Raw genomic sequence first — 13,561 nt, 5'->3', positions numbered from 1 at the left:
GTCTCTGTCCTCATCTACTGTTTTTGCCCACTACTGCTTCCTCTACTACCATGGAGGTTATTCCCTGGTGTCTTAACAGATATTCTGTCGTTCTGGCCCTTTTTCTTATCAGTGTTTTCCATATGTTCCTTTCATTACCAATTCTGCGCAGAGCCTCGTTCTTTATCAGTCCATCTAACTTTCAGCATTCTTCTGTAGCACCACATCGCAAAATGCTTCGATTCTCCTCTGTTTCTTTTTTTCCCACTGTCGATAATTCACTACCGTACAATGCTGCGCTCCAAATGTACATTCTCAGAAAGTTCTTCCTCAAACAAAGTTAAATGTTTGGTACCAGCCAACAGTCCCCTCTTCGCCTGTGCTAGTCAGATTTTTATGTCATATTTGATTCGTCCGTCATAGGTTATTTTGCTTCCAAGTAGCGGAATTTTTTAATTTCATCCTACTTCGTCATCACAAATTTTGATGTTAAGTTTCTCGTTAATCGATTTCTGCTGCTTCTCCTTACTATGCTCTTTTTGTGGTTTACCCTCAATCCATTTTCTGTGCTCATTAGACTATTCATTCTATTCAGCAGCTCCTGTAATCGTTATTCACTTTCACTGACGATAGCAATGTCGGCAACGAATCCTATCATTGATATCCTTCCATCCTGGAATTTAATACCACCTTGAACCTGTAACGCCGGAAATGCATATCCTCCTATTTACATCTATAGTACTATAAATTTTTTTCCTTATTTTGTTACCTGAAGATATGACGTTTCTGTGTCCTTGTATATTGTAATTGTTTTACTATTTGTATATTTATGCATTTATGTCGATGTATAATTGGTTTGTTTTGTAAATACACTCCTGGAAATGGAAAAAAGAACACATTGACACCGGTGTGTCAGACCCACCATACTTGCTCCGGACACTGCGAGAGGGCTGTACAAGCAATGATCACACGCACGGCACAGCGGACACACCAGGAACCGCGGTGTTGGCCGTCGAATGGCGCTAGCTGCGCAGCATTTGTGCACCACCGCCGTCAGTGTCAGCCAGTTTGCCGTGGCATACGGAGCTCCATCGCAGTCTTTAACACTGGTAGCATGCCGCGACAGCGTGGACGTGAACCGTATGTGCTGTTGACGGACTTTGAGCGAGGGCGTATAGTGGGCATGCGGGAGGCCGGGTGGACGTACCGCCGAATTGCTCAACACGTGGGGCGTGAGGTCTCCACAGTACATCGATGTTGTCGCCAGTGGTCGGCGGAAGGTGCACGTGCCCGTCGACCTGGGACCGGACCGCAGCGACGCACGGATGCACGCCAAGACCGTAGGATCCTACGCAGTGCCGTAGGGGACCGCACCGCCACTTCCCAGCAAATTAGGGACACTGTTGCTCCTGGGGTATCGGCGAGGACCATTCGCAACCGTGTCCATGAAGCTGGGCTACGGTCCCGCACACCGTTAGGCCGTCTTCCGCTCACGCCCCAACATCGTGCAGCCCGCCTCCAGTGGTGTCGCGACAGGCGTGAATGGAGGGACGAATGGAGACGTGTCGTCTTCAGCGATGAGAGTCGCTTCTGCCTTGGTGCCAATGATGGTCGTATGCGTGTTTGGCGCCGTGCAGGTGAGCGCCACAATCAGGACTGCATACGACCGAGGCACACAGGGCCAACACCCGGCATCATGGTGTGGGGAGCGATCTCCTACACTGGCCGTACACCACTGGTGATGTTCGAGGGGACACTGAATAGTGCACGGTACATCCAAACCGTCATCGAACCCATCGTTCTACCATTCCTAGACCGACAAGGGAACTTGCTGTTCCAACAGGACAATGCACGTCCGCATGTATCCCGTGCCACCCAACGTGCTCTAGAAGGTGTAAGTCAACTACCCTGGCCAGCAAGATCTCCGGATCTGTCCCCCATTGAGCATGTTTGGGACTGGATGAAGCGTCGTCTCACGCGGTCTGCACGTCCGGCACGAACGCTGGTCCAACTGAGGCGCCAGGTGGAAATGGCATGGCAAGCCGTTCCACAGGACTACATCCAGCATCTCTACGATCGTCTCCATGGGAGAATAACAGCCTGCATTGCTGCGAAAGGTGGATATACACTGTACTAGTGCCGACATTGTGCATGCTCTGTTGCCTGTGTCTATGTGCCTGTGGTTCTGTCAATGTGATCATGTGATGTATCTGACCCCAGGAATGTGTCAATAAAGTTTCCCCTTCCTGGGACAATGAATTCACGGTGTTCTTATTTCAATTTCCAGGAGTGTATTATTTGTATTTATATGCTGGGTCTGGCCTAGGGAAAACTATGCTATCGAACGAATACATCGATAGGTCGTGTGGAGAACCAAAGTGTTTAGGATCTTTGGTAGTGTTAACTCTGTCGCGTGGAGCGCGGGCAGAGGAGAGTCTGGCTGGAGTAGTGCAGTGGAGCAGGTGTGTTGTGCGACGCTCCCGCGAGTTGCCGCGCTTTCGGGGTTTGGCAGCATGTAATTGCGCTCGAACTGCTATGATAGTTTCTGACATGGTGTCGCGGACGGGAAGTGTTAGTTGGCACACATCAAGAGCCCGTTTCGCCTGGTGACCGTGTCGAGAAGAAGGCGCGCCAACATCCAGCTTCTGCAACAGCGACGGCCGACAATGAGTGGCTGTCGTCACCTGCTCGACCGACGACTGCAGACCTTCAATCAACCAACAAGGAAGACTGGAAGCACGTAAAGTTTTAGAACTGTATGGCAGACCTCAGCTTTTAAAATTGTTGCATCACAAAATTACAGCAACGTAGCATGAATCTTTGTTGCTCATTGTCCCAATTGCATTACCAAGCAGGGTCCCTTCCTTTTCCGGAATGAACCCGAGTGTCGTTGAAATTCAAACGCCAGCATTAAAGTAATATCATTCGATTTCACTGCTTTAATTTCAAAGTTCAGTTAAGGTATTCATAGCTGGCTACAATATTTAGATTACGCAAGCACAAATTAAGAGTGCGAGTTTTGTTACCGTATTTTAGCTTACCTGTGACTGCAGCTCAGCTTGGTACGTACTAAATTTTACTATTGTTAATTGTTCAGAATCATTTATTTCAAGTTCAAAGTTAAATCTCTTATTTCTAAATTGCGTAGATTCAAGTAGCTTTTGAAGTGGCTCTGAGCACTATGGGACTTAACATCTATGGTCATCAGTCCCCTAGAACTTAGAACTACTTAAACCTAACTAACCTAAGGACAGCACACAACACCCAGCCATCACGAGGCAGAGAAAATCCCTGACCCCGCCGGGAATCGAACCCGGGAACCCGGGCGTGGGAAGCGAGAACGCTACCGCACGACCACGAGATGCGGGCAGCTTTTGAAGTGATTGTTGAGGTAGCCCAAGACTAACCTTATTTTATTTAATTTCGATGTGCTTTAGAAACAAAGCTCACTATTAATTTCAGTCACTAAATTAACTTTCAATTTTCCGGTTTTATTAACTCTTTTGCTAAATTAAGTCAGAGTGTAGCGAAATTTATTACTTCTGACAAACTTTCAATTTCACACTACACATGTCAACCTTCAGTTGCCACGCTTCTAGTGCTAATTATATGTGCAATTACCTTTCTTTTTCAGTTACTATAGTAAATGTCCATAGGACTGGCGACCGTAATTTTCCCCAAATCTCAAATATCTAATTACCGCTAGTTAATTGTTAACGTAACGGCCGCACATTTACTTTCTTTATTACCTTTACCCCTTTTCAAAATTAATTTCCACCAGTTTCATTTGCATTTTTCCTTTCATTTAGATGTAACCCTTTCCTCCCTCTTTACCGACAGATTAACTTCGGATGACGATTGCTTTTCCCAAATTTCCATTAGGTACACGCGGTTTAATTTTCCACTGTCATTAAGGTCGATAAGTGAGGGGGAGGTTACAAACCTTTCTTTTATTTCCACCATTGCTGCTTCGATGTGTAGATTGAATAGTAGGGGCGAAAGGCTACGTTCCTGTCTTACACCTTTTTTAATCCGAGAACTTCGTTCTTGGTCAGCCAGTCTTATTGTTCCTTCTTTACTCTTGTTCATATAGTATATTACCCATCTTTGCCTATAGATTACTCCTACTCTTCTCAGGATTTCGAACATTTTATTCCATTTTACATTATCGAACACTTTTTTTAGGTCGACAAATCCTACGAGCCTCTCTTGATTTTTCTTTAGTCTTGTTTACATTATTAAACGAAACGTCGGAACCGTCTCTCTGGCGCCTTTACATTTCCTAATGGTGAACGATTAAAGCTAAACTGATCGCCATCTCAGTTTTGTTTCCCGTTCTTCTGTAAATTAGCTGTTAAGCTGATAGTGCGACAGTTGTCTCACTTATCGGGCCTTGTTATTTTCGGAATTGTGTGGAAGATATTTTTCCGAAAGTCTGATGTCATATCGTCAGTCTCATACATTCTGGCTCCAAGTTGAATAGACGTTTGATTGCCACATCCCTCAACGAGTTAAGGAGTTACGATGGAATATTATTTATCCCTTCTTCCAGAGCTCTTGTAAATTCTGATTCAAATACAAGATCCCCTACGTCTCCCCTATCGACTTCAGTTTCTCCTTCTATCACGTCGTCAGACACGTCCTCTCACTCATTGAGGCCTTCAGTGTACTCCTTACACCTATCAGCTCTCTTCTCTGCAGTTGACATTGGAGTTCCCATCGGACGATTAATGTTACCACCCTCGTTTTTAGTATCACCAAAACTTTTGTGACTTTTCTGTATGCTAAGTCAGTCCTTTAGACGAGGACTTCTTTTTCGATTTTTTCACAATTGTTCCGCATCCATTTAATCTTGGCTTCCCTGCACTTCATTTGATTCCTAAGAGATTTATGTTGTTGTATTCCTGTCTTTTCCCGAGCACATGGTTCCTTCGGAGCTATTTTCCCTGTACCTATGTTTGTTTGTCCAGAATCTGTCATTGTGCTTTATATAGATGTCAACTCCTCTTCAGCTGAACTGCATGCTCTGGTATTCCTTATCGCAGTACCCACATCCTTAGAGAATTTCAGGCGCGTCTCATCATTTCTCACTACCCCGTTTCTTTCCACACTGATTCTTCTGGATGATTCTTCTTAACTTCAGTCTACTCTTTATCATTACCAACTTGTGATCTGGGTCTACATCTGTTACTGGCTACGCCTTACAACAATATCTGATTTTCAAACCTCTGGCTGATCATGATGTAGTCCATTTGGAATCTTGCTGTCTCTACTGGTCTTTTCCAAGTACACCTCCTCCTCCTCTTGTGATTCTTGAACAGAGTATTCGCTAACGTTTCGTAAGATATCTAGACTTCTTATGTCATGAAAGTGGTACAACTGTGAGCATTTTCTATGTGAGTTGCACATCGTTCATACGGGAAAGTTACTACGACTTTTGCCTTAGCTATTCTTTTGTTCAACTGCAGGAAACCTGAGTATGGTGTTTCGAACGATAATAGTCGTGAGACACAATAAAAATGTATCAGTACAGTTGTGGTGGTTTCTTATTAATATTAACCAGAATCAGCTGTGGAACTGAAGATTAGTTTTTAGTTGGTTTTTGTGACATGGAAGCGGTAAAACTGCGGACATTGATTAATGTTTAAAGTATTTTCTAGCCATAGCCCTCTGCATGGTCCAGAAAGGAAAGAAGAAGGCGAGAGTTTAACGACCCTTCTACTGCGAAGTCTAATTAGACGGACCACAAGCTCGCATTAAGGAAGGACGGTGGAGGAAACCGGCCGTGTCCTTTTCAGAGGTATCATCCCGGAATTTGCCCGGAGTGATTTAGGAAAGTCGCGGAAAACCTAAATCTGGATGGCTAGACGGGTATTTGAACCGTCATCCGCCCGAATGCTAGTGTGCTAATCGCTGCGTCACATCGTTCAGTTCATTCTATGAGAATGCAAGAAACGTTCTCCTCATCTATGACGAGCAAAGTTTCGTTTGTATGGACCTGTCGTTCTCTATGTTGGTTAACAATAATCGTTGGAAAAATGAATTATACAGAAATATTGCCTTCCCTTGCGGGTAAAATATTAAGACACTGACGTGAAGTAAAAATTAGTTGATTTGAAGTCACATGAATGAAATAAAGAACATGAAGAGCAAGTGGTTGTAGTATGAAACTGCGGAAATTAAAGGAGTCGGTGATTAAGAAGCTTATTCGGAAGGAATCACTTTGAAGTAAATGCTATCGAACCAAATGTAAGAATTCTATGGTTTCGAAAAAACACTACAATTGAATGCTTGTGTGGTTTCTTCTCCCTCCTCCCCATCTTCCTCCCTCCCCCCCCCCGCCCCCCGCCACCCAACACATGAACCACGAACCATGCCATTGATTGGGTGGCTTGAATGCATCAGCGATACATATAGCCGTAGTAGGTGCAACCACGACGAAGGGGTATCTGTTGAGAGTCCAGTAAAGTGTGTGGTTCCTGACGAGTGGCAGCAGCCTTTTCAGTAAAAAAAAAAATGGGTCAAATGGCTCTGAGCACTATGGGACTCAACTGCTGAGGTCGTAAGTCCCCTAGAACTTAGAACTACTTAAACCTAACCTAAGGACAACACACACATCCATGCCCGAGGCAGGATTCGAACCTGCGACCGTAGCGGTCGCGCGGTTCCAGACTGTAGCGCCAGAACCGCTCGGCCACCAGCGGCCGGCCCTTTTCAGTAGCTGCAGGGGCAACTGTCTGGATCATTGATTAATCTTTTCTTGTAACATCAACAGAAACGACCTTGCTGTACTGGTACTGCCAATGGCTGAAAGCAAGGGGAAACTACAGCCGTAATTTTTTCCCGAGGGGTGGAGTTCTACTGTACGGTTAAAGGATGATTGTATCCTCCCCGGTAAGATATTCCGGAAGTAAAATAGTGCCCCATTCTGATCTCCGGGCGGAGACTACTCAGGAGGATGTCTTCATCAGGAGAAATGAAGAGCCTTGCACAGGATAGAGTAGTATGGAACAACATCAAACCAGTCTTCAAACTGAAGACCACAACAACAACGGTTTTCTGTGATTTCCCTAAATCGCTCCAGGCAAATACCGGGATCCTTCCCTAATCTGATGAGACCAATGACCTCGCTGTCTGGTGTCCTCCCCTAAACAACCCAACCCAACCCAACAACAACGAACATGGTTTCTTGAATGAAACTCTAGATGTTTTATTCCCTTGTAAAAGTCCAATAATGCTAGTGCTCTGTTAGCCGGCCGCTGTGGCCGAGCGGCTCTATGCGCTTCAGCCCGGAACCGCGCAGCTGCTACGGCCGCAGCTTGGAATTCTGCCTCGGGCATGGATGTGTGTGATGTCCTTATGCCAGTTAGGTTTAATTAGTTCTAAGTCTAGGGGACTGATGACTTCAGATGTTAAGTCCCATAGTGCTTAGAGCCATTTTTTTAGTGCTCTGTTTTTAGATTATTGAGCTCAGCGGGATGTTCGTCAGCAGTATAGGCCGGGAAAATCACATATAAAGCACATCTAACGTCCCTCTTTTTCCTTTCGTAGAGTACATCAATGCAGCACTGTTTAAATGTTGAACTGAATGCAGGAAAAGTTTGGATAAAATTATATTTTCACCCATTATTCCTTATTCATATCTGAGACTCTTCATTAAAAGCTTTTCCTCGCGATAAAGAAATACTGTATGAGGAAGTACCTGTGCTATAGCAGCCTCTTGGGTGTCGCAAGGAACCGTAAATTTATTGTTGCAGCTGCTGCACAAGCAAGCGTTGCCCTTTTTAACAGTTGTGGCGAGGTGTCGGAGGGTGTGGCCGCATTCGGCGTGGTGACCGGTGGCTGTTGGCCGTCAGGTGGTGCGCTATATAAGCGGGGCGAGTGTCCACGGCGAGCAGACAGCAGCGAGGACCCACACCAGCAGCAGCATGGCTTGCAAGGTGAGGCAACGCCAGCGGCACCGGCTCTCTCCGCAGATCTGGTTTGCGCCCCACGCGGCCGTGCACCGCAGTGCCCGTGCCCCGGCGATAATCACATTTCCTGGGTTTTGTCTAACACGGGTCCAGTCACGAATGCACTACACAGTGGTCCCTTTTATCCTAGCGTCTGGAGGTCACTGCACTGAGCTATACAGTTTTAACGGTCTATAGTTCCTGTTCTTTCTTTCAGAGAAGTATCTGTTTCCCCGCATCACCGAACATGCCGAGACGTCCCAACTAGTTACCATAGAAACGTTATTTAAATGAAATTATCACAGCTTGTCTGTTCTGTTTGGGCTGACTGAAGAATCTCATAAGGCAACACGTCACGCATCATATGGGGTGCATTCGTATATTCGCTGAAGGTATAACTAGAAAAAAATCTAATCGCAAGCTGTGCGTGTCGAATACTTAAATAGCGGTCCTTTGCGTTCGCAATATATTCATTTTGAAGATTTTCTCGGGGAGAAGTATTCCATGGCCGGTGTTAGAGATCACTCGGGATTTGCAAGATTAGTCACATCAGACTAGGTGCAAGAGGTATTTGGTGCATGCAAGTGTTTGAATCAATTTGTTTTTAGAAGGATTGGATTTTTTAAGAACTTGAGTCGACGCAGGATATTTAACAGCAAAGTAAGGTTCGTGAATGCGAAAATTAGGCGAAGAGGTGTAATTGCTCAAATACTGATGGTGTCACATAAGTGAAGTCCTGAACAAGAGACTAGATGGACTTTCATCAAATTATGTAACAATTAACATAGTTTTTCTCAAATGGTTCAAATGGCTCTGAGCACTATGGGACTTAACTTCTGAGGTCATCAGTTCCCTAGAACTTAGAACTACTTAAACCTAACTAACCTAAGGACATCACACACATCCATGCCCGAGGCAGGATTCGAACCTGCGACTGTAGCGGTCGCGCGGTTCCAAACTGTAGCGCCTAGAACCGCTCGGCCACATCGACCATCTAGTTTTTCTCGTTTGGAATATCGATGCACAAAACGATATAATATGTATATATTTGAAGGCGTTAATATATAACCCGCAACGCCTTCAAATATCGGACGCTGTTTTCGTATTCTGTCGCTCACTACATACAAATATTACTCCAACGGGAAAAATTAACAGGACGTTTCTGTAATAAATTTAATGCAGTTCTATTTGCATTCAGGTACGTTTTTGCTACAGGCAATAGTTTCCTAATTATTCTAGAGAAACTTACAAAACGACCTTAAAACGCATTTTTCTTGAATAACCCGAAAACTGTGGCCTCCTCCGAAAACCTAACACAGTAAAAATTTAACTGCATTGAATTTCGTGCAAAAAGGTGTTGTTCATTTGTTCCGTAGGACTAACAGTTTCCACGTAGCGAGAAATAGATTATGAAACTCTTTCACGTTGTATGCGAAAGCACTGTGAACTGCATAGGACCCAGCAGCAGAGGCAACTGAATCACCACGCATACATCAAAATGGTTCAGAGTCCAGGCAAAACTTTCCTCCTAATATTGTCTGAGTAAGCCAGAGCAAAGATCGGGGGAAGGCATAATACATACAGACTGATCATCTTTAATATGGAAAAGGAAGCCGAATAGTGTACAGGGAGGAAGCTGAGTATGCATGTGCTTATCAACTTACTAGAGAAGAGGTACGTTGAACAATCTGTCATAAGTTGGAATCGCTACACATCCGGTGCTGATTAGTTGGAGTCGCTTGACATCTGGTGCTGATTAGTGCAGGCGGCTAGGATACGTAGGGAACAGTGAGACCTGCCTATATTCTGTCTGTAACCAAGGGGATTGCTGGGGTGATGATAAAAACGTTAGTGTGAGGTTTGTGCAGTCCTTCTGTACACCGGGGTACGGCCGCGAGCTCTCGAATATGTTCACAATTCTCTTTCATGATGCTGCTGTAAATGAGCACTGTGTGATTCTTTGCGATGTCTTGTTGGCCAGCAGTTGATCGTCTTGGCCGCAGTGGTAGCAGTGGCGCGGGCAGGCTACCTGCGAGCCGCTCCCGCCATCGCCGCCCCCGCCGCCGTGGCTGCCGAATACGACCCCAACCCCCAGTACAGCTACGGGTACAACGTGCAGGACGCCCTCACCGGTGACTCGAAGGAGCAGCACGAAACCCGCAGCGGTGACGTCGTCCAGGGCAGCTACAGCGTCGCCGAACCCGACGGCTCCATCCGCACCGTCGACTACACGGCTGACCCCGTCAACGGCTTCAACGCCGTCGTGCACAGGGAGGGCGGCGCTCACCCCGCCCCCGTCGTGGCCGCCGCCCCCGCCTACGCCGCCGCCCCCGCGCTGGCCTACGGCAAGGCCTACCATGGCTAGTCTCGTCTTTTAACAATCCTGTTTTCTTTGTTTGTATTTATAGTTACTCTTTGATATATTTCTAAAATATATCTATACCCACCTAAAGTGCCTCTTTTTATATGACACCCAGTGAAAGCTTCCTACAAATCTCTACAGTAAACACTGTCTCTCTACATTAACTGTTACACACTTCAGACTGATTTCACTATTACATACTTTATTAATCGATTGGTCATTAGTTTGTTGTTGTTCGGAAACAAAATTTTACAAGTGACTACTGCAGCTACTCTCAACCTTGTACCACACTATCTATTAACAGTTTCATAAAAAAAAAACTTTCGGTACAATTTGTAACCAATATTTGTGAAGGAATACCATTACAAAATCTCATACAAAATCAGTTATTACATGTAGAAAATCTGAAGGAATGTAGTCGAACTGACAACCTCTTTGTAAACGTGTCAACAAATGCAATCCTGTTGACATAACTCGAGACATGGATGAATATAAGCTGAAGAAACTAAATTTATGACAAATATAAAAGAATGCACCAAAGCACAAGATATCTTAAGGAAATAGGCAAAATAGAAAATGTGAAACTTTTAAAATTACATACACGAAAACTGATTAAAAAGGTGGGCAATAAGAGGAAGAAACGGTAGTATGGAAAGACCAAATAGTCTACTGAGCAAGCTATACAACAAAGGTAGTAGTTGAAATATAAAATTATTGTACTTCATTAGTGTAGTTACAGTGGTATGTTTATAGTTGTGAGAACGTTTGATGAAGAACTAAATAGACAAAAGATAGTAGAAAAGAGAATTGCACAAGAGAAATAATATGTACAATACAGGCTGATGATATATGAAAAATGGGAATCAAAGAGGAAAATCACCGAAGCCTATGTAGAAGATCAGAAGTAACAGAAATGCGAATGCAGACCTAATTTGGACAGCTCCGTATAGAATGAATTAAGGCATATTAGCAAATATTTCAATAGTTACCAAATATCCCACTCTTTCAAGAAAAAGGAATTAGAATAATCTTAGTCACTGTGATATCTGGATTCAATAAGTAAGCAACAATCAGAAATAAAAGAAACTCTTTCATGACACATATACTACATCCAGAAAAACACCTGTGAGGAAAGAATTTTTTGAAAAAAGTAGGGGCAGTACGCACAAAAAGAAAGGAAACGCAAAACAGGAAGAAGATATAAGGCCATTAGAACAACACTCAACAAAGTAAGAAGAGTAGCTGAAGGTGAACCATGATCACTGGTTAGCACGAAACTGAAAGAAACAAACACTCCTCAGGCAACGTCATATTCCAAAATATACTTGAAGTGGTTACGTTGCGAATGGGCCATGGATGCAGTGTGATCATTCTTGGTAAAGGATTTTATGGTGTCACTGCACCGTTGGTTGGCGTCGGCAACGAATTCACGTTTGCTCTTGATATGCAGGAATAAATGTTCAAGATCGATGGGCCTTTGTCCACGATAATGTAGGAAACCAAAAATGTCGTACATTGTGACATTTTCTTTCAATGCAAAGTTGTAAGTCTCGATAAGCTACTTCTGTTAACATGTGCAGTTAACATATGTATTGATCTGTGAAGAACTCTTATTTATTTTGAGATTTTTTTTATTTAATATATATATCAGTCCGTACAAAAAAATGAAAGACGTTTTAATGTGAACCACACACATTATGTTACGATTCATTTCTGAAACGTCCTCTGTAGTCCGAAATATACAACTTTAATTTTTAATATACAAAGTGAGTTTCAGAAATTATTTTACGAACTTGGAGGGGGGGGGGGCACACATACAATAAAAGTTAATGTTACATTGCAAGTTTGAATATTTAATTTGCTGTTATACAGTTCAATCATTTTCGTGTACTAGTTTACCGCAGACCTACTGCAGAGATACAGTTCTGTCCCGAGTATCGACTACAAACAACTTAGTTATCTTTGGGGTTAGCCTGTGAGGCATCCAGAAAGCCTTGTTTAGATTCAGATTAACCGACCAACCAGGTCACGGTCTGCTTGCGGAGAATTCTGGGTCATGAGTCTGAATGGGCACCCATGCGTTTCGCCATATTGAAGGAAGATGTACTTTTTTCTGAATGCTGAAAGTTGGTGAACGCTGGACGGTGGGGGTGGCCATTGCTCGGTTGCGGTCAGGAAATGCGCACTTGCGATACGACGCTGTTAGTCATTCATGCCATGTGTGTGATTTGTGCTTAACTCTTTCATGTTTCAGCCCCCGGAACTGCTATAACTTTCACGTTCTGGACTAGCGTGTCACATATGGTTATTGGGTCTTTGTGAGGCGAGCATGTTTCGCGGCTCCGTTCAGAATCTGTTTGCTGTTAATTCATCCGAATGGTAATACAGTTGATTTCGTCACTGTGTTAATGACGCTTTGTAAATGCTTTGAGATTTTTATTGGATCATAATTTGTTCGGTTTTCCTTCCTTCTTAACTCAGTGCGCCATGTGTTTTCTGGGCACAGATGATACATGTGTGACCGTACATTTTTCTATTGGCAAAAAGGAAGGTTTCACAGTGCAATCAAATAAAAACATCAGGAAACTGTATATCTGCCTTAATATCAAACAAAAACAATTTTTTTGTACTTTTCCTCATCTAACTGGCTGTCCGTACGTGTGTTAAGACCCCTTTTTCTCAGAAACGGGTAGACATATCAAGCTGAAATTTGTGTTACAGTCCAAAGTCTATGGTCTCTTGGCGGTATAATAAACTTTAACTTCCAAGTCAGACCAATTAGAAGACACAGCCATTTGTGTCACATATTTTGACTCTCGCAAACTTATTCATTAAAACCTATGTATAAGGTACATCCCGTTGATCTAAAATGATAAAATTTGGCGAGAAGCAAGGTTGCATAGAACCAGTAACGTAAAAAGCCGAAAATTATTAACCTTTAAGTACATCACACGAAAAAATTGATTTTTCATTTGTTATCCGACGTCAACGCGAAATTATTGTATAACAATCAGTAGTTCTGCATTCTGACTCGCGATGCCAAAAGTCAAACTTCAGGCAAAGAATGGCTTTATTGCTCATAAGACGCTTTTCGGAATTTATCCATCATCAGATATACAGGAGCGATTATTGCATGTACGTATGGCGTTTCAAGTTGTATATGAGCAAATATTCGCAGACTAGCGGATATGTCATTTCAAGCTGTATATGAAACAATGGGGTTGCAAGTTGTATGTGAAACAAATATTCGCAGACCAGCCAGCGAATG

At 43.6% G+C, this 13,561-nt stretch overlaps 1 protein-coding gene across 2 annotated transcripts in view; it reads left to right on the top strand.

The window, feature by feature from the left end:
* The window catches only part of LOC126236228 (cuticle protein 18.6-like), a 218,521-nt gene extending 208,138 nt beyond the window's left edge, over positions 1 to 10,383 (top strand). For both annotated transcript variants that reach the window (XM_049945362.1, XM_049945361.1), the window contains exon 3: positions 10,123 to 10,383. In XM_049945362.1, coding sequence (XP_049801319.1) covers positions 10,123 to 10,296 — 174 coding nt within the window. In that variant the 3' untranslated portion in view covers positions 10,297 to 10,383. The remainder of the gene's footprint in view (positions 1 to 10,122) is intronic.
* The last annotated feature ends 3,178 nt before the right edge of the window (positions 10,384 to 13,561 follow it).

This window comes from Schistocerca nitens, chromosome 2, assembly GCF_023898315.1.
Source record: "Schistocerca nitens isolate TAMUIC-IGC-003100 chromosome 2, iqSchNite1.1, whole genome shotgun sequence".
In the NCBI taxonomy this organism is placed as follows: Eukaryota; Metazoa; Arthropoda; class Insecta; order Orthoptera; family Acrididae; genus Schistocerca; species Schistocerca nitens.
Note: the sequence above shows the minus strand (reverse complement) of the source record. Positions and strands in the feature narration are given on the sequence as shown.